The sequence below is a fragment of the Peromyscus californicus genome, unplaced genomic scaffold, assembly GCF_007827085.1.
Source record: "Peromyscus californicus insignis strain IS unplaced genomic scaffold, ASM782708v3 Scaffold_15__1_contigs__length_86483966, whole genome shotgun sequence".
NCBI classification, from domain to species: Eukaryota; Metazoa; Chordata; class Mammalia; order Rodentia; family Cricetidae; genus Peromyscus; species Peromyscus californicus.
The window spans coordinates 64,063,232-64,089,632 of NW_026294447.1; the positions used below are offsets into that span (position 1 = coordinate 64,063,232).

Genomic DNA, 26,401 nt, shown 5'->3' on the forward strand with positions numbered 1-26,401 from the left:
GAATGGGAAAACCTGGGAATCCAGGGCAGGGCTCCTTAACCAGAGCTGCAGGATCAGGCCTGGGCTAGTTTTCATGAGCACAAGGAGGTCCTGGTTGCATGTCATCTTTCTTATAATGAACTGGGCATTTGAAACATTAGGCATATGACTGCCCAGAGCAGATGAAAGATATAAACCTAAGTAATAGGGAAAATATTTATTTTTATTACAAATTTATGATATAATTCCAAGTCTTATTTTATCATGTTTTTATTACAGACACCCCTCTGCCTTATGTGCTCCACAGAAGCATTATAGTGCATTTTTTATAATTTTACAAGGAGAAACAAACTTTATGAATATTGAATGCAGATATTAAATTGAAGAAATTGGTTTCAAGAATGTAGCTTAGTGTAGATTCACAGAAAACAACTGGTGTGTAATACCCAGTATTGGGAAACAAAGCTTCACATATTCTATAGAGTATTATTTTTCTGTAAAAAAACTTTTAAATACTTGAACTTTGTGATTGTATTATTATTAATCTGGTGTAGTGTAGCATTCTACATCAGGTCACAATTTCAAATATGCTCAAAGTAGTAAATTAACATGTCTGTGAGTGCATAGAGAAATCTAGGACCTCCATTCTAGCATCCTGCTCTGATGTCCTTCCCTGTCTCCAGTCTGCCCCTCCTCAGCATGTGACAGTCCATACTGATTGGGGGTGAATTCAGCATGAAGAGCCTTAAAATTGCCTCTCCATGGAACAAGGTTCTCAGGTCCTAGTTTTCCACTTAAGAAACTGATTCTATTATGAGATATACTGTATTTATGGTGACTTAAGAAGACCTTCAAATTGTATCATTTCTGTTTCTGTAACATTCAGAGGAGAGTGACATCGATTTAAGAAGTTACTGCAGTGATCTCTATCAGATTCTTCGAGGCAAGGCTTCTAACTGACATAGGACATGGTTTCCTGGGCTTTTATGTGGTTAACTGAGAGGAACAAACTCTGGGTAGAGTCAGGAAACACCCTTGCTGGCCCCTGTCTGCACCTGCTCCCCAGGCTCTGCACAACTGATTTATTTAGTTATCTTTATTTTTGCTGTCTCGTAGCAATATGTATTTAGCAATGCTATTAATTATATGAACTTGATGTCATTTGGAAATCATAAGAGAGTAGCTGATTGTGAACCTCTGTGTTTCCCTTGATGGAACTTGGTCTCCATTGTGGTGATATATTGTGTACCCTAATAAAATTTGCCTGAAGATCAGAGAACAGAAGATGCCACTAGATTAAACAAAGAGGCCAGACAATGGTGGCTTGTTGGCACACACCTTTAATCTTAGCACTCCAGAGGCAGAGATATGTCTGGATCTCTGTGAGTTCAAAGCCACCCTAGACTGTATGAGATTGACTCAGTCTAGGAGAGAACCAGAGCCAGGCAGTGGTGGCACACAAATTTAATCTCAGTACTTGGGAATCACACACCTTTAATCCCAGCACTTGAAATCTCATGCCTTTGCCTGGGAAGCACACATGGCTTTAGTCCCAGCACTAAAAAGGCAGTGATATGACTGAGTGGCAAAAGGTATATAAGGTGTGAGGAGACAGGAACTAAAGCTTTTCCATTGGAGAGCTTTTGGCTAAGGACTCTGAGATATTCAGTCAGAGGATTCATGGAGTTGGCGAGGTAAGATATGAAGTGGCTTGTTCCTTTGTTTCCTCTGATCTTTAAGCATTTACCCCAATATCTGGCTTTGGTGTTTTTTGTTTTGTTTTGTTTTGTTTTTTTCTCAATAAGACCTATTAGAATTCATACAACACTCCATTTGATTAATCTCACTCCCATGTAGTAGTTATTCATAGAGTATCTCAGAAATACCTTAGAGGTTAGAAAAGCTATCCTATCAATTCTGTATTATTGTGATACACAGGGCATCCATAAATTGGATGTTGTGGAGGATGGAAGATTTGGCTCTCTTGGAGAAATCCAGCCTGTCCCTACGGAAGTTACCCTGTGAAACTTGCATTGGTCCAGACAGTTAAACTCTAACAACAACACAACATTCATACCACTCTTCCTCTTTCTGTTGATTGTTCCCAAATTCACAGAGAGGGGAATCCCTCTTTCCTTCTATCCTGGCTCTGTGGTTTATATTTGAAGTCCACAATGCCGTTGACATCTTATACACTGCACAGAGGACATCTGAGGAACATTGGACAGTGGAGAATAAGAAATTTCTTTCCACAATAACTGGTGCTGAGACCCTTCCTGAGTATCATGTGACCTAGTATAAAAGGCTCAGAGGGTAAGGAAGGATAATGATGAACTATGAGACTAAAATCCAAAAGGAAAATAAATGTACCAGCAGGAAAATAAACACCCCAAATCAGCTCTCAGCCTGAGGTTCTCACATGTGTGAGAAGATTCAAGACAAATTGCAAACAAATTGAGTTTTGTCACTGGGTCTTGTTTACACAACATTATGACTTTGATCTGATACAAAAGTGTGTTTAAACCACGGAATCCCATTGTGTGATGGAAATTTTCAATATGTAACCATTCTGTCAATGGCAAAGTCATTTCTGCTCCTGAAAGTGTCATGATGCCTATGTGGAGCCTGAATATGTGTTTTCCTAATTAAAAACAAAACAAAACAAACCACATACCAGTATACATAGACAGAAAAGATGGGACTTAGACATGCCAAAATTGTAACAGAGAAAAAAAATCAAGACAGGTCTTGAGTGGCCTTGCTGGTTTTAGAACAGAGAGTGTATGTGTATGTATGCATGAAGGGATGTGTCCTGTGCCATACAGTGATGTCTCCTCACTGTGTCTTACTATAATACAAAGCTGTCACCTGTGCAGTCAAAGATACAAACCTCAGGGATAACTGGTCCTTACCTCTATTTCTGGAAGTGGAGATGAGGTTGAATACGGATAAGTTTTGCTTGTGACTCCACAATAATTTCATATCCCAGCAGCGCATCCCCTTTTCCAAGTTTGGAAAACCCAGTGCCAGTGGGTATCAGCTTGTGATAGAATAGTCAAAGACAGCTCAGGTGAGGACAGACCTTGTGATGGATTCACAAGGCCATGTCCAGATGTCTGTTGCCCTTGACAGTCACCACTCAAAACTTTTCAAGAACCAATGGGCTATCGACAGGACCTCTGACCTTGGGAAGCTGAAACAGAAAGAAAAGCAGACCCTGTAGTATTATTGTCTTAGGTAGGGTTTCTATTGCTGTAAACACACAAGATGACCACAGAAACTCTAATAAAGAAAAAGGTTTAATTGGAGATAGCTTATAGTTTCTGAGGTTTAGACTACTATCATCTTCAGACAGAAATGTTACTAGAGAAGGAGCTAGCTGAGAGTTCTATATCTTGATCCGCAGGCAACAGGAAGCGAACTGTGACACTGACATATCTTGAACATAGGAGACCTCAAAGCCCACTCCCACAGTGACACACTTCCTCCATGAAGACCACACAAACTACAGCAAGGCCACACCTCCTAATAGTGACACTTCCTTTGGGGGTCATTTTCTTTCAAACCCTCAGTATTATCTTATAGCCCAAATCTTCCCTTCTTCAGGTGCCTCAGTCCTGTGTGAGCAGAAACTTGTGCATTCCCCTCAACTGAAGATGCAATATTCCCCCTGGAGATGAGAAGAATATATGAGTTTTGGGACCTCAGTATGTACAAGTGGAGATGGCCAGAGTTCAGGTTCCCCTGGGTCTTCTATGAGGTATGCTAGAAATTTCTTCTTTAACTCACAAAGAGTGTAAGTCTATGATGGGATATCATTTGCCATGTGATACATAAAATACCTTCTTTAATAAGAGAAGATGCTGTATCAGTGTAGGTCCATGTTCTCTAAAGACTTTCGAGTATAGGTCAGAGTACTGAGACCGGGAAGACAGTAAATATGAGAATAGAGAATACTGCATAATGCATAATTTCAGAACTATTGACAATTAACATGTGCATACATTGTGTCAATAAATGAGTTCTGTGAAAAAAATGTTTTAACAGTACGTTTAACCACCTTACAGGAATTATACTTTTGTGGCAATACATTGTGATAAAAATATCTCTTATATTCTAGGAGACTGAACATTTTGCTGGACCACACAGCCAGAGCAAACAATATGCTTGGAAGTCCTTCAGACTGCCATCAACTGTGTACTCCGTCTGTTTAACCTTTCTTTAAGAGAATATTGTAACACCCAACCTTACTTGTCTAGGATTTTCCATATAATCAGCTTTTACATAAAGTGATAATGCATAGCTCTAACCTTATTTTGTGTTCTCTTCCATATTCCTGACTGAAGATTAAAGCATGTGTGTTTGTATGTGTGTTATGGTAAACTTTTGCTGAAAATACAAAATGTATGTTTCAATAAATTTTATAAAATGATTATCTACAATTATCTAAAACAGTATACAGATATTGTTTGACAAAAAAGATGTATGTAGTACTTATTTGAGTAACTTTGAAAAAGTAATTAATCCATAGTAAAACTCTCTTAAAATTTTCTCTCAAATATCCCTTATTCTTTTCCCATGTGATGCTTTCTGTGATGTTCAACAAATACAAAGCAAAGCTCTTTGTTAAGGACAGAGCGGGGGCAGGGAAGGGAGGGAGAGGGAGAGTCAGACGGAGAGGGAGAGAGAGACACAGACACACAGAGAGACAGAGATCCAAGGAGAGAGAGAGAGACAGAGAGAGACAGAGAGAGAGGTGCATAAGAAAAGATGGAGATAGATGCAGAGATTCAGATCCTACAACAGATACAACAGAAGATAACACAGGAAGAGTCAAGTAGGGAATTAAATCTGGGCTTGCTTTTAGTTAAAAGATATCAATGGGAATTGCTTTGATTTCTTTCCATAATGTGATGTGGAAACATAACTGATGAATCTGAGTTTATTTTTAATGTGTTCCACCAACTACAAAGCTTACATAAATGAATTGGAGTCGAAGCATAATTAAGATAATCTCATCAACTATTGACTGTTACTAAGAAACACTCATGGTGTTGCAGCCATGAGACTCATTCAGAATATTGAGGAAAAAATTATGATAAGTTGTACTGTTCTATGGGACCAGTTATATTAAAACATTTAATCCTGCGAAACCAGCTTAGGCTAGCACTACAGTCTAACCAAAGGAAAAAAAAGTCCCAAAAAAATTGTTTTCCTACTAAATCACTTGTATCTTCTCCACATACTTCTCCTCTGTATGTTAATATATTAATTGATCCTTACACACAGAAGGCCTTAAAGAAGTTTCTCAGGCTGGACCATTACAGACAATGTTTCTAGTCATTACAGAAGTATGACAAATCCTACCCATGACCCACTACCACCATTATCCACATAGAAAGATCTCAAAAATAATGTTACAGAAAATGGGGTTCAGAGTAATTTCCCTACAAGAATAATAGATGTTATGGCAAATATCTATGAAATAATACCCTTAGCCTGACAAGCTCTTATGAAAATTATTCTCACCACCCCTTAGTTTAGTCTGTGGCTTCTGTAATGGAAAATTTTAACTGTAAAAAGCTTCATTTTGAAGTTGCTAATACCTCTCACACTATTGCAGATTTGATAGAAAGCATCTCAAAATGATGGCACAGAGGAACATAAGGCTTATATTCTGGCTATATCCTTGTGGTCTCTTATGTGTTTCAAATACAGCAGTGGACAAATACCTGTCCACTGCTGCTCATAACCAAAAGCAGGGACCATTATCAGACAAGGAAACTTCCAAACTGTGACATAACTGCTGTGGGATGGTCTGTATGTCAAATGTGTTGCTCTGATTGGTCAATAAATAAAACACTGATTGGCCAGTGGCCAGGCAGGAAGTATAGGTGGGACAAGGAGGAGAATAAAGCTGGGAAGTGGAAGGCTGAGTCAGAGACACTGCCAGCCACCACCATGACAAGCAGTATATGAAGATGCCGGTAAGCCACGAGCCACATGGCAAGGTATAGATTTAGAGAAATGGATTAATTTAAGATATAAGAACAGTTAGCAAGAAGCCTGCCACGGCCATACAGTTTGTAAGCAATATAAGTCTCTGTGTTTACTTGGTTGGGTCTGAGCAGCTGTGGGACTGATGGATGAGAGAGGTTTGTCCTGACTGTGGGCCAGGCAGGAACACTCTAGCTACACACAACAGCTTGCCAGCCTTCAAGTGGTTCATAGTCAAAGCAGCCAAGCTGCTATCAGGGCTTGGAATAAATTTCCTGATATTAACGCTCCCATTGTCATCTTTCCCACTATAGACAGAAATCTACAGAGCCCTTTGTGACTTATTCCTTCATCTGCAACAAACTATAGAGCAGCAGCAGACAGATAATAAAGAAGCAGTGTCTACCTTATCTTTTTCATCCTGATGTTACATACTCAGCATCTACACAGGGATCAGGGAAGGGGAACGCTATGCATTTCCTCAGAGAGGATTAGGACTTGGCCCATCAGTATCCTGCTGCCTGACCCAGGTGTTAAAATGAAAATTAAAATTTTATGAAATTGAAATGAAAATTTTATTATTAAAATGAAAATTTTAACTGTAAAAAGCTTCATTTTGAAGTTGCTAATACCTCTCACACTATTGCAGATTTGATAGAAAGCATCTCAAAATGATGGCACAGAGGAACATAAGGCTTATATTCTGGCTATATCCTTGTGGTCTCTTATGTGTTTCAAATGTGGAGGGAACATGCCATTTACAGAAATAATATAAACTAAAACTTGCTAATCATCCTCAGTAGAATAAACCTCCCTCTAAAACACCTACACAATGCAAGATGTATTTTCACTGGTCCAGTCTATGTTGATCTAGAAGCGGTGACAAAGAGAATCCAGTTTCAGGAAACAGGGGACTGAGCACCCAGGGCTGCTGATGACAGGATCAGGTCTCTACATTCCCAGCTTGGAATCCCACTGCTCTTCCCCCAGTGCTATGTGAGCAGGAGCCCCGCTTGTTGCCAAAGTAGCAGACTCCACACCCTGGGGACTCCACATGACAGCTCCATCCCTAATCCTAAAACAATATGAGATTTGATTACTACTGCCAAAAGCAATTCATGATCAGATGTATCAATAACTAAAGGCTTTAAATTAGATTTCATAGAAAAGGTTAAAGCAACTACCCCAAAACTATGGGGATCCATTTCAACAAACTACCTTTTCTTGGTTTAGGGAAACCAAATTGGACTATGAAAGGGGCTTTGTACATATGCTGTTGATTTGTATTTTACTGGCCTAATTCATACTACAGTTTATTCCCAGCTACTATAGTAATAGTTCCAGTCCCTTAGAATTAACAGATATATCATAATGTATTGCTACAGTTTGTACTAATTTAGTTTATTAAAAAGGAATCATGTTAAAGGAAGTGGTCACTGGTAAACAGCTTGTCAAGGTATGGTACACTCTAAGATTCCTGAATCATCATCACTTTATTCTCTGAAGTCCTTTTGAAAATTAACAATGACCCTAAAAGACTGTAAAATGACAGACAAAGGGACACTCATTATTGATTATTTTTGAGCAAGTTTCCAGGCTAATCTTCTCTGTCATCTCAGTCCCAGGGCAGCTTCCTGCTCCTCCACGGTTTCTGACACACTCAGGATGTGGTTGCAACACTGTGTCTTGCATAGTAATAGACCGCAGAGTCCTCAGATGTCAGGCTGCTGAGATCCATGTAGGCTGTGCTGGAGGATTTGTCTGCAGTCAGTGTGGCCTTGCCCTGGAACTTCTGATTGTAGCTAGTACCACCATTTGCAAGATAAATATATCCAATCCACTCCAGGCTTTGTCCAGGCCTCTGCTTCACCCAGTTCATACCAGAGCTAGTGAAGGTGTAGCCAGAAGCCTTGCAAGACAACTTCACTGAAGACCCAGGTTTCACCAGCTCCGGACCAGACTGCTGCAGCTGGATCTGGGAGTGGACACCTGTGGAGAGAAAGGCAGAGTGGATGTCATTGTCACTTCAGTCCTTGTTCCTTCTTCAGGTTTGGAACTGGAAAGCCCCTTACCTGTAGTTACTGACAGGAGGAAGACAATGATCCAGCTCCATTCCATGGTGAGGACCTGTGTGCTCAGTGACTGTGGAGAGGACACTGATCATATGCTGTTGAGGGGATTGTACATCCTTGTATTTACCACCATAGACTCGAGTAATTTGCATATTCATGAATAGGGTACTTCTTAGATCAGGACCTAGTCCAGCTGGAAAAGAAAGAAGTAGAGAACACCTGGGTCAGGCAGAAGGATACTGAGGGCCAAGTCCTAATCCTCTCTGAGGAAATGCATAACATGCTCCTTCTCTGATCCCTGTGTAGATGCTGCGTATGTAACATCGGGACCTAAGCTCTCAATAGATGTGAGGCCTGAGGCAGTTGCTCCACTTTGTGACAAGTTTGTCAAATTGAATTCCAGATGGTGGTTGTGATGATGATGGTGGTGATGGAAAATTTAAAACCTGCTAAGTTATGAGAATTTACAACCTCCTTATAGATACATGCAATTAATAGTTGCCATTCCAACAAATTGTATACTAAGAAACTTACTCAACAAAAAGTAAATATATTTCAGAAACATTTGCACAACAATGATTATTACAGCAAGATCACATAAGTAAATTATGGAAATAAACTATGTTTTTATCAAGAAGACACGTTTATATAAACAACACAACAGAAGTTTTTCATCTCCAAGGAATATGGAAATTACATCAGTTATAGAAAAATGAACGCAGCTACAGATTATGTATTAATTAATAGCATCTCAGAAACACTGACATTAAATGAGACTCTTAGTAGTAGTTCTTAGATATTTCATACTTACATACAACTATGAATAGAAATACACGTGAAGTATAAGTGAAGTTGTCTAGTAGAACAAAGGTAAAGTAGGAGGGAAAGGAAAATGCAGGGTAGAGATTATGGGAGAAATATATGCAGTGTACAAAATACACATGTAGGAAAATTGTAAACAATTGTAAAATTGTTATTTTTACATTCCATAATTTATAGTCTTTGCAATTTTAACCCATGTATAAAATATAGTGTGATCATATCTATACCCACTATGTCCCATTGATTCCACTTGGGACCATAGAATAGGTCTCTCTCCCAACTTCCTGACCTCTTTTGTTTCAATAACTAGCATCACAGTTAGTCCAATCAGTTCCATTTATATATGCATAGTTGTAGTCATTCACTAGCATATAGGAAACCTTCCAAAGAAAATTGATTATGTTTTTCTCATCCATCATCAAATGCCAATAGATCCTCATCTTGGTGTGGGTCCTCAGGAGTTTCTCTCCATCCATGTTATAGTTTTAAAAATTGGTATACTATCTTTACTAGTGAGAACAGGGCAGCAGAAGCCATATGAATGATCTGGGAGTCCCCTCCACACCAACTTCTTCTCTACTGGGGATTCTTGTCTCCATTGTGCCCCCTGCTGGTTCTGAGCTCCCCTGCAGGTTGGTCTGTCATGGCTTACACTGAAGTTGCAAGGTCTCCCTTGAACAGTAACGTATCCCTGAAACTTCCATGCTCACAAATCTCAAGTGCAGGGAGAAATGACTCTTGTTTATCTGAAGATGCTGATTGGATGAATCAGAGATTGATTTTAAATTGTTTCTATACTATCATCAATGCCCCTCTCAATGGCAGGCTTGTCCCTGTGGACAGTTGGATCCAGCTCTAGCAGTTCTCACTTGTAGTAAGGTGACAACAGGAGAGAACAAAGTCTTGACTACATTTCAGACTGTACCTGGGACAGAGCACCTGATGTCAGGGAACCACAGTGAGTCTTAAGTTCAGCCCCAGCCCCACATGTAGCCATCTATGAATTCCTGAGACATGCAGATAAAGGGTTCACAGAAAGAGGATAACCCACTGTGGTACTCACAGAAAACTTAACAAGTTCAGAAAAATATACTCACATCAAGAAGGAAGTAGAAATGAATCAAATGTATGCTGTAACTCAATCTGTTTCCCACAATGCATTTGCAGGCATGTCTACCTTTCCAAGTCCAGAGTCCTCTTACTCTACAGGGCATGTGTTAGTTAAACATTTCAGAAGCTGAATATTTTCATGGAAGAAGGATGGATTTGTACTATGTTCCCAGGAATGGGACAAGCCAAGAGCACTATGTAGGGATATGTGTGCATATGTGTTTAAATGTTACAAGTATAGATTCAATTTTTAAACAAAAATAAATACAACGTAAATTCAGGCTATCCATGTATATTTTGCTCTAATATCAGGTCATGAAACAGATGTACCTAATGTTGCCAGATCAGAGGAAAATTCAGCCATTGTAAGTAAACAAAGAAATCAGGCAATGGTAGAATATGACTTTAATCCTATCACTTGGCATGCAGGGATCTGTCTGGATCTCTGTGAGCTCAAGGCCACACTGGAAACAGAGCCAGGTGTGGTGACATGTGCCTTAAATTCCAACACTAGTTAACCATGGAGGTATGGAGGTCTGTATAGACAGACAGGAAATGACAGAGGCAGCTGCCTGACTGGACAGTCATTGGAAATTCTTCTGTAACATTGGGGCATCCATCTTTAGCCATATAAGACTAGAGTCTCTCAGTCACTTCTCTCTGTGTCCTGTAGAATGTCTGGCAGTGTCCTCTGTGAAGCAGGAACCTGAAGAACAATTTCAAAGAACAATTTCGCCTTGTATTGGCAAAATTTATTGGTCATTTTTCCATGGGTCCTGCATGTCCAGTCTATACAACATTTTGTCAATCAGTCCAGGCAAGAACAGTTTCTCAACCAAATGGCTATTTTTGTCAAGAAGATAAACGCCATATGGAGTGTCTTCAATGACCATCTTTCTCTTTGAAGTAAATCAGTGCTGCCAGGAGCAGACATGTCTCATTGTCCAGAAAGTCTAAGTTTTTAAAACATTTTAAATGCCATATTCTGTAAATCTTTGAAGTATTTGGAGATTACCTACCTAATTGAAATATACCTTTCTATACCTAAAAAACTTAACTAACATGATTATAAACTTGATTATCTTTGATGACTAGTAATCGGCATTTCTTATACATTACAATTTCAAATGAGCTGCACAAACATAATATCTTAAACAAGAGTAGAAATATACATACAGTATAACACAATTAACTTTAAATTTGTACCAAAAACTAAAATCAATAGCAACATAAAATACTTATCCTATATTTCTATATCACTTATCCCTGCAATTCAGGATGCTGAATGGTTTTATCTTGGCATTTCATAATCTCTGTTGGGCTAAATAATGTCTATGAAGCCACATTTCATACTTCAGTACATGGGATGCTGATGACTATCATAGGTTACAATGGACGGCGGTGCATGTCTACTTAAATAGTATGGAGACTTTCTCCTCTTACAATGTAATACATTAACAAAACTCTGGGCCCTGTGAGAATATAAATAAATACTATGAGCTTATTTTCCCCACTTAAATTAATATTAGGATTATAATATGTCCAGATCTGATGCAATAAATGTACAAGTGAGCAGGAGTTTTCCTTGAATACATCACATATTGATTTCTAGCTTCTTTTATGATTGTCCATTTACTATGTGGATTATTTACCCCTTTCCTCTGGCTGGGGCCTGTTTTCATTCATCATAAACCCCCAGCAATTCCTTCTGTAACTGTGATGTATTTTACTCTTCTGAACACTACCTAAGGACCTGAGCACCACTCACACAATTACTGAATCCCTCCACAGGGAGGATTCTGTTTGGAAATAGCCTCATATCTCCTCACTCTGATTCTCATAGATTGATGCATAGGGTTTCCTCAGTGGTCAGATATCTAAGATGTAGGAATATCCAGTTTAGAGATGTTTCTGGACATCTCTGGAGTGTCCACTCTGTAACTTACCTCTGAAGGAAGTTACAGACAACCTCTGCAGCCCATTCTTTTGGGAAAATGTCATGAATTAGCAACACTAACTACTAAATAATCTTCAGCAAATCACTGAGGATGACTGTGACACCCATGTATCCCAAATACTAGAGGAGAATGTCTTGTGTTACTGCATTCAGTATTCTGTAATAGGCTGTGATTACAGGGCAGGATATTGAGACTGGGGAAGACTATGAATGTGGAATCAGTGATCACTTCTTAATCTTAGAACCAATTCCTAAAAGCTGATAAATATGACCTCATTTGATGAATAAACTTTGTTAATAAAAAGTCAACAGCAACATTGATCATCTCAAGGAATTACACATTGATGTGAAATATGATCAAACATTTCTACTACAAAGTATTGACTCAATTATGGTAAACACATGCTCACATTGATATCAACAGGAGAATGTGTGTCTCAAGTTCACTAATTTAAAAATCCTGCTCTCTGAATCTTGCATGCAGGGTGTTCCAATCCTCAGTACTTAAGCACAAGCTTTTGAGAAAGTCTTCATGTTGCTTGTCCTGCTCCTCTCATCCCCAAGGCAGCTTCCTACTCCTTCAGTGTTTCTGACACACTTCAGATGTATTCTTGACACTGTTCTTTGCACAGTAGTAGATGGAAGAATCCTCAGATCTCAGGCTGCTGAGGTCCTCGTAGACTGTGTTGGATATTGTGTCTGTATCTTGTGTGCTCTGTCCTGGAACTAATGTCTGTAGTTTCTTTGGCCAATCCTTGGAAGTATCCATCCAATCCTTTCTGGCTCAGGTCTAGGTTCTGTCTTACCCAATGTATATAGCAAATGTGAAAGCTATCTGAGTCAAAGTCCTTGCAGGAAAACTTTACTGAATCTCCAGGACTCCTCATCCAATACCAGACTGCCTCAGCTGAACCTAGAAGTGGACATCACTTGTAGACAGGATGCTCAATCACTTTAGTCTCTGGCTCCCCATCAGCCCTGCTCCTAGTAATGCACTTACCTATAGCTGATGCCACCAGGGAGATGATCTGAACTCAGTCCACAGTGAGAATGTGTGTGTTCATAGACTGTGGACAAATGAGGATTAATGTGGTACTGCTGGCTGTGTGGATATCCCTTTATTTACTGCCACAAAGTTTGTAGTTCATGTAATCTTGAGGAAGGGTATTTCTCAGATCACAACCTTATTCTTTTTGAGACAGAACAGGTAGAGTTTTAGTATGTTAGTCAGTAGGAAGATAAGATTCAAGTATGAAACCTGTCTGGGGAAATGCATTTCCTGCTTCATCCTGGTACCTGTGTGGACAGAGCTCTTCCATCCCATCAAGAATCCAGTCAACTCATCAGTGTTCAATAAAGTGAACCACACGTCAAAGGTTCAAGGATCACCTGAACCTCCTTAGGGTCAACCATATTTGTGATGCTGAGAATTTGTATTGACCATCTTGCCCCCATCAGACACTGACACAGAGCTTTGGAGGCTTCTGTCCATTCTATACCAGTGATCAGCATATATATATATATATATTCTGATATAAGCTGGAAACTCCTGGGACACTTTTTCCCATAATGTTGCTCAGAGACCTGGAGTTCAAATACCCTTAACCTTTACTAATAAGTCTTCAATAAACATATATCCTATCCATCAGCAGTAGGAATTCGTTTTGGATTTTAGTGACATCACAATGGATTTTTTTTTTTTTTTTTTGGTTTTTCGAGACAGGGTTTCTCTGTGTAGCTTTGCGCCTTTCCTGGAACTCACTTGGTAGCCCAGGCTGGCCTCGAACTCACAGAGATCCGCCTGGCTCTGCCTCCCGAGTGCTGGGATTAAAGGCGTGAGCCACCACCGCCCGGCAACAATGGATTTTATTTAACAAATAAACTCTCCAGTGTTGTAGCACGGATATTTCACATGTCAACTACACCATGGTCTCTGACTGTAATGAGACTGTCAATGAAGTCCCAGACAGTTTGTTGAAATCTCCTCAATGCAGAACATTCTTACCTGCCTCTTCTGTCCTTTACCTCTGAGATTGATCCACAGGGCCCCCAGCTAGTTATGAGAACCAACTTGTATAAGTTCTCACACACAGACCTCTCATTATGACTCTTGTTTCTCTTCTTTGTAATGCACATGGTGATGCTGAGTTGATATTTCAAGGACGGATAATGAGCTGTGCCTCAAAGGTTGTTTCCATGAACCATAGTCCTTTCTCTAGGGGCTGTTAGATGTAGCTTAGGCAGTGACCACTGGTGCTGGAGTGAGATACCAGAGACAGCACAAGTGGTGAACATGATCCACAAGTACTCCACAATGCAATTTCTGAAATCCTCCAGCTGCATTTGGGGCAGAAAACTCACATCACCATGATGAGGAACAAATGTGGTACTTAATAAATTCCCACCTAGAGAAAATATTTTCACATTTGAGAGTGGCCAGAATTTAGGGAAATTTGAACTGTGATTCAATCTGTTTGCTAATTCCACATTTGTATCATGAATAAGCTGTAGATTTGTTTGTAAAGACTTAAAAGGAATTGTTTGTGCCTTTGCAGGCATCTTTCTAGGTAGAAATTTCAATCTGTGTCCTCAGGCATCTTTCTTCTTTGTTTGGATCTAACTTCCCCAAGCTCAGCATCTTATTCATGAAATGTCATGGCTAATGATTGTCAAAGTCTTAGATGCATTTGCTATAAGCATAGTGAATGGCATCTGTGGAGTTGAATAACCCACCTCCAGCGCCCAGGAGTAGGTAAAGCCATTGCCAATGTATGCGACCCTACACTCGAATACTTGTGACCTGTAGGCATACATGTTAGCCCCTAAATAAATGCTGCATATCAGAGTATAGATGCATTTGTATGGAAAGAAGCAACATGGTCATGAGTCAAGTGCATTTCACCCCCATACAAGTTTGTCCCAGATTGAAAACTTTTCATTGTCTCATGGTACTTGGATATGCAATTCTGTATGTAAGTGCATTTGCTATCTTCTATATCCATGTCTTGCTATAATGAGGGATTTTTGACTTCAAGCTCACATTCACAACATATGTTGAACAATGTTGATGCTTTTGTTTGCATATTTCTTCCTAGTATTGCTGAAGAAGGCTCATGCTATTGATTCTTCTGAAAGAAAGCCTAGAATTTACAGTACAAACACCCTTGGCCTATTAATTCTTCCCTAGTTGAAGAACTTTGAGGAACTGGAACCTGATTCTAGGGAAAAAATAGATGCTTAGAGGCCTTTAGTGCAGTGATAAGGCTCAGTGAGAATCAGCTACAAACATTTATATCATATTGATCACAACTCTTGTTCACCATTGGTGTACATGAAATCCATTTAAATGACTTACTATGTTAGAAGAACCTAAATGCTTATTAGCAATGGTCTTGCATGCTGAATGTTTTGCTATAGCTAGAGCTTTCCTGCCTGGCCCACAATCAGGGCAAATCTCTCTCACCTGCCAGTCCCACAGCCACTCAGACCCGACCAAGTAAACACAGAGACTTATATTGGTTACAAACTGTATGGCCATGGCAAGCTTCTTGCTAACTGTTCTTACAGCTTAAATTAATCCATTTCCATAAATCTATACCTTGCTACGTAGCTTGTGGCTTACCGGCATCTTCACATGTTGTTTCTCATCATGGTGGCTGGCAGTGTCTCTGACTCAGCCTTCCACTTCCCAGCTTTATTCTCCTCCTTGTCCCACCTATACTTCCTGCCTGGCCACTGGCCAATCAATGATTTATTTATTGACCAATCATCAACACACTGACATACAGACCATCCCACAGCATTTTGCACAAGCAATGACATCATGGTTAGCATAGGTTTTCCCTTTTAAAATCAGGCAGGTTTTCATACTGATTTGTGCTCATCCCAACAGAATGAGTTTTATACAGCCATGAAGGTCTAGAGCATTACTCTTCTCCAGTTGTCCCTGATTCTGTCTTACTGCCGTTACCATCCCTATGTTACAATCAGCCTGCATACCCCCAATTGACATCCATGGGGTCGCAACCATGAGACTCATTCAGAATCTTGAGGGAAATGGTGATAAGTTGTGCTGCTCTATGAGACAGTTGTATTAAAACATTCAATCTGGTGGAACCAGCTTAGGCTAGTTGGTTAGTGTAGCAGGAATCTTAAAAGTTCTTACAAACAAAATCAAAACTGAGCCAGGTATTGGGGTGAACTGGAAGATCAGAGAACCAGAACAAGCCACAGCTACCTCACCTCGATCCCTCACCAGATCCTCAGCTGGTCCTGTTTCCTCAGACTGGAGGTCTTTGAGTCCTCATCCAGAATGGGTCTCAGCTGAACTGCTGCTCAAAAGCCTGAAAGCTTAACCAGGCCAAATGCTTAACCAGGCCAAATGCTTCTAGTTCCTGGTCCTCACGCCTTATATACCTTTCTGCCTTCTACCATCACTCCCTGGGATTAAAGGCTTGCTTTCTGGGATTAAAGGCATGAGTCACCATGCTTGGCTGTATCCTCGAACACATGGATTTCTGCCTAGCTCTGCCTCCCAAGTGCTAGGATTAAAGGCGTGTGCTACCACTGCCTATCCTCTATGTTTAATATTGTGGCTGTTCTGTCTCTGACCCCAGATAAGTTTATTAGGGTGCACAATATTTCGGGGAACACAATAACACCAAAGGTTAGTCTAACCAAAGGAAAGAAAATCTCAGAAAATAATGTCTTCCTACCTAAACCTCTTGCATCTTCTCTTCAAATGTCCCTTCAAGATGTCAATATATTGTTTGGTCCTTACCCACAAAAGGCCTTAAAGTATTTCCAGGCAGGACAACTACTGACTGTGTTTCCAGTCATTAGAGAGGAATCCTACCCATGAACCAGTCATCTGTTCTCCATATAGGAAGATCTAAAAAATAATGTTACAGAAAACAGGGTTGAGAGTCATTTCCCTACAGGAATAGTAGATGTTTTCACAAACATGTATGAAATAATACCCTTAGTCTGACAAGCCCTTTTGAAAACAATTCTCACCACCTCTCAGTTTAGCCTGTGTCTTCAGTAATGGATGGACAAATGCCTGTCCACTGCTGCTCATAACCGAAGGTAGAGACCACTATAAACATGACTCATCCTCAAATTATCAAAAAAGGAATCTTCCAAACAGTGGCCCAACTGTTTGCCAGCCCTCAAGCTGCTAACTGCCAAAGCAGCCACACTGCTATAACGGCTTGGAATAAAGCTCTTGGTATTGACACTCCCACAGGCATATTTCCCAGGATACACAGAAATATACAGAACCATTTATGACTTTGTCTATCATCTGCAACCAACTAGAGAGCAGCAGCCAGCTTGTAAAGAAGCTACTTCTACCTTGTCTCTTTGCTATGCTTATTAAAATGTAAATTTAAACTGTAAAAGCTTCATTCTCTAGTTGCTAATACTTTTCCTACTATTGCTTGTAGATGTATCCAACCTTCTTATTAAATAAGAAACACAGAGCCAATGCAAAGAAGAAAGCCAAGAGGTCAGAGCTAAGAGCTAAAACCTTACCCTTCCTCCTGCGGTGGTCCTACCTCTCCGAACCAGAGCTACCCCTGTGTTAAAGTCTTTATATAGAGTTCCTGTCCTGCCTTCTCATTGGTTGTAAACCCAACCACATGACCGCCTCCTCACAGCCTGTCTGTATAGGCCTCCAGGTTTTCCATGATTGGTATTAAGATTAAAGGCATGTGTATCCAATAATGGCTGTATCCCTGAACACACAGAGACTTACCCAGCTCTGCCTACCAAGTGCTGGAATTACAAGCGTACACTACCACTGCCCTGCTTTCCTATGGCTTGCTAATAGCTCTGACCCCCGGGCAACTTTATTTATTAATATACAAATAACATTTTAATACAAATAAAATATCACCATATTTCCCCTTTTCTATTTTAATAAAAAGGAAAAAAAAGAAAAAGCTTATAACTAATATAAGAAAAACTATATACAAAAGTACAATAACTATATACAATATATACAAGTAATAAATACCTAAACAATGTCTAGTCCATTTGTATTTGACAAATTCAGAGAAAATAATTTCATTATCTATCCTATTTTGGTAAGTCCAAAATGTATCCTAATTAATCTTCAACTATAACTAACTAACCTTCAACTATAACTAACTAATCTTCAACTCCGTCAGATCCCCAAGAAGGAAATAATATTAGCTAACAAAAATAAAAACAGGAAGTGCATGCAAGCAACTTCCAAAAAATTTGTGAGTTGACAGAAACAGCCAGCTGTCTGGACAGTCACCTGAGGTTTCTCCGAAGTGCTGGGGCATCATCTTCAGCCTATAGGCTTAGCATATCTGACAGACTCATTTGTGAAGTAGGATGTACACAAGGTCAACAGTTCAACCTCACATTGAGTGAGAGTAGTCCATGTACCAGAAACACCTGAATTCCACTAGTGTCATGTCATGATTCAGGATTTTAAATTCTGGAAATTGTTGATGGTTTTTTAATTCAGCTGTCCATTCTTCTTGGCTGTGTATATATGGCTTCATCTCAGCATCCCATTCTTCTCCATATCCCTCTATCAAATGCCAGTCTACTATTGAGAGGCGTGAGCTTAGTTATTCTTCAAGAATAACTGTTTCAGCTGCTGTTCCATTGCACATCAGAGGCCATCGGCCCACTGCCTGTTCAGCTGCCTTCGAAGAAAAGGGCACTGTACCTTTTCCGAATTGTGAAGGCCACTTCAGGGATGGTGCCATATTGTCCTGGCCTCTGAAGATGCCTTTTGATAAAGCCATAACCACACTTGTTTTGGCAAGAATCAGTAATCCTTTGTTTTATGTCCTGTCTGTCCATTTTGTCCTGTTGATTCGAGGATAATTTGTTGTCCAGTGGCTAACTTTTGCCACAATGAAAGTTAACTCCATATGCAGTTTCTTCAATGCCCATATTTTCTCTGAAGTAGATTGGTACTGCCAGGAGCCGACATGTCTCATAGTCATAACAAAAAAGAAAAATTTTCTAAGTTATTAAAACATTTTAAATGCCATATTCTGTAGATCTCTGAAGGGTTTGAAGATAACCTGTCTATCTAAAATATATCTACTCAATCTTGAAAACATACCTAATATAACTACAAGTTCTATTATAATGTCTAACTACTAACATTCATTTCTTTATATCCTAATAGTTGGTAATAACATTCAAGGATCAGAAAATTGCATTACATTGTTAGATGAACGGTACAATTAGAAAAATATATATAACATTTTCTAACAATATCAATTTCAATATATATAATTTGTATGCAATATAAAACAATCCAATTCAATGTAAAGTATTTACATTTTTCTTTTCTTTCTTTTTTTTTCTTTAATAAGAACCTTAAATCTAATCTCCTTTGCTTAGCCTTTTTCCTAACCCTTGACAGCAACTTGTAACCAACCCCCCTAAACAATGAAAATTATCCCAGACCCAAAACCCATTAAAAGACCAAAAAAACCAACCGCCCCACACCACCTCTTTGGGAATGTGGGCGTCGTATTCTTGAAATTGCTTCCTGCTGGGTATGGGCGAAGGTATCTTTATCCTGAAAGAAAAATTTTAAGTTAATTGTCAAATTCTAGGAAAGGTAAATATATCCTTCGTTATCCAGTCTGTGTATAATGCCAAAATTCAGGGTTTATCTCAAATCCTTATTCAAGTAGTCTTTGAGGCTGGATCATCTCAGCTAGCTCTCTCAAAATTGCTCTGAGCACTTTGTAGTTCAAAGCTGATCTGTAGATGATGTTTGTCAGCTTAGTGATGTTCTTATTGTCCATGTGGAATTGTTGTTGTTGTGGGGCCCCATCTTCTTCCTGGAGACTTCAGTTGATGTTAGGCCTAACCGTGATTTCCTGCAAAAAACTGATAAGAGACTCGAACACAAAGACTATGTATGCGACTTTTTAGAATTAGTTAGTACTCTATATGACCATTTATATCTTAACAAAGTTTAAAATGTATATATATATCTATATATATTGATCTTGTAAATTTTGATATAAAATTCATACTTTAAGAAAAGTTTAAAGAATCAGAATAGAATCAAAGAGTTGAGATTCATAATAGAATAGTCCCTTAATTAATTTGGCTTTTCTCCTGTCCCATAGCAGAAGATGGCTCTTTAATTCTGGCATGATACAGGGAGTTTGCATTTTCCTTTTAACAACATGCTTGAGTTTAAAGAAGGAGAGAGCCATTCTCCAACTCCAAAGTCAGCTTTAAATTTTAATTGAACTGGGACTATTAGAAGTTAAATAGTGTTAAATCTTTAAAGAAAAGCAGAAACAAACATTTAGGAAGACATAAAATTTTTTTAGATAACATACCCATATGCCATTTCACTCTGTTTCTTAGGATAGATGATTTGTCCCTTTTTTTCAGTTGTCTCATTTGTCCAGTGTTCTTCAAATTCCTTAACCTTCATTCTCCTAAAAGACAAAAACAAAAACCTTTCCCCAAGGTTTTTTGGGGATGTTCCTTTTTGACAAGTTATCTGATTAAATGAAAAGGCATGTGTTACTGGTGTAAGTTAGTTTAAATTGGATGTTTACGATAGTTGATGATCTATCACCTCCTCTAATTAAGAGGTCTCTCTTGTTCAAATCGAACCTTTATCAATTTTGATGGTACCCACAGCTTATCTTCTCCTGTAGAAATAAAAGCAAAACCTCGTCCCCAATGTAACACATATCCTGGTTTCCATTCTGAGGTCAGTACATCCTTAAAGTATATAGGTTGATTTAATTCTGTAGTTTTTTCTATTATCCAATGTCTCTCTGCAGCTGTTGTTCCTTTCTCATTGGCATTGAGAACATTCAAAGTTAATAGAGCATTATGTAGTCTATTTCTGGGGGGTTTTGTTACTCCTTTTTGTTTATTTAGCATATCCTTTAGAGTTCTGTTTGATCTTTCTATAACTGCTTGACCTGTAGGATTATGTGGTATACCTGTAACATGGTTTATATTATAATAAGCAAAAAACTGTCTCATTTTAACAGAGACATATGATGGAGCATTATCAGTTTTGATTTGTGCAGGTATACCCATAATGGCCATAACTTCTAGCAAATGAGTGATTACAGAATCAGCTTTTTCAGAACTCAAAGCAGTTGCCCATTGAAATCCTGAATAAGTATCGATAGTGTGGTGTACATATTTCAGTTTTCCAAATTCTGCAAAGTGAAGCACGTCCATCTGCCAGATTTCATTCCTCTGAGTACCCTTTGGGTTACATCCTGCTGGTAATGGTGTTTGATTGTAGAAGGAACAAGTAGGACATTTCTTTACTATTTCTTTGGCTTGTTGCCAGGTTATGGAAAAATCCTTTTTTAAACCTTTACTATTTACATGATGTTTTTTTATGAAATTCTGAGGCCTCCAGCACATTTCCTATCAATAATTTATCAATCTCATCATTGCCTTGTGCTAGAGGGCCTGGCAGACCAGTATGGGATCGGATGTGAGTTATATATAAAGGATGACTCCTTTTTCTGATTGTATCTTGTAATTGAATAAATAATGAAGTTAATTCTGAAGCATCGTGGATAAATTCTGCAGTCTCAATATGTAATACTACTCTTTCAGCATACTGAGAGTCAGTTACTATATTGAGAGGTTCTGAAAAATCCATTAATACCAACAGAATAGCATACAATTCTGATTTTTGAACTGAATTATAAGGACTTTGAACCACTTTACTTAAATTTTCTGATTTGTAACCTGCCTTTCCTTGTTTGTTGGCATCTGTATAAAATGTACGAACTCCAGATATGGGTTTTTTTCCTCACAATTCGAGGCAAGATCCAATCAGCTCTCTTTATAAGATCAATTCTATTGCTTTTGGGATATGTGCTGTTAATTTCTCCCAAAAAATTAATACAAGCTTTTTGCCAAGCTTCATTTTCTATCCATAATTTTTCAATGTCCTCCTTAGTTAAAGGTACGACAATTTCTGCTGGGTCTATTCCTGCTAATTGACGAAGTCTCAATTTTCCTTTCCAAATCAAGTCAGAGATTTTTTCCACATAAGTTTTTAATTTTTTATTTGGTTTATTTGGTAAAAATGTCCATTCCAATATAATATCTTCCCTTTGCATTAATATTCCTGTTGGGGAATGCCTAGAAGGTAAAATAACCAAAATGCAATCCAGCTTTGGATCAATACGATCTACGTGCCCTTCATGTACTTTCTTTTCTACCAAGGCCAATTCTTTCTCAGCTTCAGGTGATAATTCTCTTGGACTATTTAAGTCCTTATCACCTTCTAAGGTTTTAAACAAATTATTCAGTTCATCATTTTTTACCCCAACAATAGTTCTTAGATGAGAAATGTCTCCAAATAATCTTTGAAAGTCATTAAGAGTCTGTAGTCGATCTCTCCTAATTTGCACCTTTTGAGGTCTAATTTTTTGAAGTTCTATTTTATATCCTAAATAATTAATAGAATCTCCTCTTTGTACCTTTTCTGAAGCAATTTGTAATCCCAGCAAGGCAAAATTTTCTTTACTTTTTCAAACATTCTTTCTAAAGTATCTGCATTTGAATCAGCTAATAAAATGTCATCCATATAATGATAAATTATAGATTTAGGAAATTTTTTACATACCACTTCTAATGGCTGTTTTACAAAATATTGGCACAAAGTTGGGCTATTCAACATTCCCTGTGGGAGAACCCTCCATTGAAATCTTTTAACCGGTTGAGAATTATTATAAGTAGGCACTGTGAAAGCAAATCTTTCTCTGTCTTTTTCTTGTAAGGGTATTGAAAAGAAACAGTCTTTTAAATCAATAACTATGAGAGGCCATCCTTTTGGTAACAGAGTAGGCAAAGGAATTCCAGATTGTAAAGAGCCCATTGGCTGAATTACTTTGTTAATTGCTCTAAGGTCTGTTACCATTCTCCATTTACCAGATTTCTTCTTAATAACAAATACAGGAGAATTCCAAGGGCTGGTTGATTTCTCAATATGCTGAGCATTTAACTGTTCTTCCACCAGCTCTTGTAAAGCCTGGAGTTTCTCTGTTGTTAAAGGCCATTGCTGAACCCATACAGGCTTGTCTGTTAATCATTTTAAAGGTAGAGCTGTTAGTGTTTTTGGAAGATTATCAGTTGTTGTGCCCTGTTCTTGTATGACATGGATGGCTGGTGAGCACTAATTAGAATAATATCTTTTAATATTTCTCTCAGAAACATGTACTAATTTATGATTTGTTTCTGAGATTGGAGGGATATTAATCTGAGTATTCTATTGTTGTAACAAGTCTCGACCCCACAGGTTCATAGCTATGTTAGCCATATATGGTTTTAATTTTCCTTTCTGTCCTTCTGGACCTATACATTCAAGCCATCTTACACTTTGTTTCACTCTAGATAATGTCCCAATTCCTAAGAGTTGAATGTTTACCTCCTGAAGAGGCCAAGTTGGATGCCAAAATTCTGGTGCAATTATGCTAATGTCAGCACCTGTGTCTACCAGACCAGACAACAAAACACCATTTATTTTTATTGTTAGTTTTGGTCTTTGTTCATTAATAGAAGTTTACCAAAAAATTTTCTTTATGTTTTTTCCTGTATTTCCTATTTTCTCTGTTTCATCATCTCGACTAACATGATTTATTCCAATAGACATTTGGTTATTTAGTTGCTTTGAGTAGGGGTTTCCTCTACAACTGCAGGAAAGGTTTGAACTGGATTTACTGTGGGGGCCTGCCTGAGGCCCCTCTGGGAGTTTCCCGAAGCTCGAGGCAGAGGGTTACCCTGTCTGTCCCTTGTTGATCTACATTCGTTGGTCCAGTGTTTTCCCTTACCACACCTTCTGCATACTCCAGAAGGAAGGGGCATTCTGTTGCCAGTGTTCCTTGAAGAAACATTATTTCTAGGAATGACCTGTTTACAATCCCTTTTCAAATGTCCTTGCTTTCCACATCCAAAACATCTAACATTGCTCAAACCTTTTGAAATTGCTTTTCCTACCCACATATCATCATGGTCATAAGCCTCTACATTAACTGTATCTCTAATCCAATCTTCCAAAGGTGCAGATCTTGCCTTTAACGGCCTGATTATTCTTTTGCACGCTGCATTTGCATTCTCAAAGGCTAAAGATTCAATTATTATCTGACTAGCCTCTGAATTCGGGACCATTTTTTGTACTGCTGAAGTCAATCTTTGTAAGAAATCTGTGAAAGATTCTTTGGGGCCCTGTATAACCTTTGTAAATGACTCAGTTTTTTTTCCTGGTTCTTCAACTCTGTCCCATGCATTCAAAGCTGCCGTTTTACATAGAACTAGGGTTTGGACATCATATGAACATTGTGTTTGTACTGAAGCATATTGGCCTTCTCCAATAAGCTGATCCTGGCAGACTTGTATTCCGCTATCCCTCCATTGTCTTTCTATATTTTTAGCCTCATTACTGAACCACATTTTCCACTGGAGATTTTGTCCGGGTTCAAGAACAGCCTGTGCCAATTCCCGCCAGTCCTTTGGTAGAATCCTATTACAAGTTGACCAGGTGTTTAACATTTGCTTTACATATGGGGAGTGCATGCCATAAGATGCTATTGCCTCCTTAAATCTTCGTAAGTCTAACATTTCAACTGGAACCCAAGTATTTTGTTCATTCTCTTCATCAGGTAGCTGCTGTACGGCTACTGGATAAATTAAGGGTGATTGTGTGAAAACTGGCTTTCTTTCTGTAACCTTATGATCCAATTTTGAAACAACTTCACTATTTATTTCTTCTGTCTGAATTTGAATTTCTCTATAATTCATTTTTACCAGTTTAACAAGTTTTTCTAAGACTGTTATCCTGGCACTTAAGTTGACAATCTTTTTAAATAGTAAAATGAGGATAAGAAAAGTAATAAACTGAATAATTCGATCAATATTAATCTTTTCATATAGTTGTTCCATTGTCAGAGTGCCTAAAATTTCAAACAAAGCCCAATTTTCTTCCAATGTACACATAAAGCCCATTTTTTTAAATGTAGAAAAAAATTCTCTTTTAAATAGAAATGTTAATTGACTTACCACGTCTGGGTAGAACAGTAGAATCCCTTACAGGCAGGGGCCCTGTTCAGCAAGGCAGGCCTGAGTTGTTTGTAGCAGTTGCAAGTAGCTCCAGCTGCGGGTCAGTCAGGCCTGGGCCCAAGCTAGGCAGCCGGGCCGCCCAGGCTGGAAACCAGACCTGCCGCCAAGCCAAGCCAAGCGGTTTTTAATGAATTCTTGTCACGTTGGGCGCCAAATGTAGATGTATCCAACCTTCTTATTAAATAAGAAACACAGAACCAATGCAAAGAAGAAAGCCAAGAGGTCAGAGCTAAGAGCTAAAACCTTACCCTTCCTTCTGCAGTGGTCCTACCTCTCCGAACCAGAGCTACCCCTGTGTTAAAGTCTTTATATAGAGTTCCTGTCCTGCCTTCTCATTGGTTGTAAACCCAACCACATGACCGCCTCCTCACGGCCTGTCTGTATAGGCCTCCAGGTTTTCCATGATTGGTATTAAGATTAAAGGCATGTGTATCCAATAATGGCTGTATCCCTGAACACACAGAGACTTACCCAGCTCTGCCTACCAAGTGCTGGAATTACAAGCGTACGCTACCACTGCCCTGCTTTCCTATGGCTTGCTAATAGCTCTGACCCCCGGGCAACTTTATTTATTAATATACAAATAACATTTTAATACAAATAAAATATCACCATAATTGCTGATTTAATAAAAGAATTACAAAATGATTGCCCAGAGGAGCTCAGATTCGGACTATGTTATTATGGCCTCATATGAATTTCACATATGGAGGGAACAGGCCATTTATAGAAGTAATTTAAATGAAAACTTGCTAATCATCCTCAGAATAGTGAACCTCCCCCTAAAACACCTGCACATTGTAAGATGCATTTTCACTGGTCTAGTCTATGTTGATAGTGGTGACAAAGAGAATCCAATTTCATGAAACAGGGGAATGAGCACCCAGGGCTGCTGATGACAGGATCAGGCCTCTACATTCCCAGCTTGGCATCCACTGCTCTTTCCCCAGTGCTATCTGAGCAGGAGCCCAGCTTGTTGCCAAAGTAGCAGACTCCACACCCTGGGGACTCCACATGACAGTCAGCTCCATCCCTAATCCTAATACAGTAAGAGATTTGATTATTATTTCCAAAAAGAATTCAGGATCATGTGTATCAATAACTAAAGATATAAAATTAGATTTCATAGAAAAGGTTTAAGCTCTTACCCTGAAATCTATGGGGACCCCTTCCAACAATCTGCCTTTCCTTGTTTTAGGGAAACAAAATTGGACTGTGAAAGGGGCCTTGTTTGTGCACATGCTGTTAATTTGTCTTTTACTGGCCTGACTCATATTATAGCTCATTCCCAGCTACTCCAGAAACAGTTCCAGTCCCTTAGATTTAAGAGATATTT

At 38.8% G+C, this 26,401-nt stretch overlaps 1 gene segment (V, D, J or C); it reads right to left on the reverse strand.

Moving 5' to 3' along the window:
• Nucleotides 1–7,636: 7,636 nt before the first annotated feature.
• On the reverse strand, nucleotides 7,637–8,100 carry LOC128111034 (Ig heavy chain V region 108A-like). The segment is given in 2 exon segments: nucleotides 7,637–7,965; nucleotides 8,049–8,100. Coding segments are annotated over 2 exon segments (375 nt in total).
• Between the last annotated feature and the right edge of the window lie 18,301 nt (nucleotides 8,101–26,401).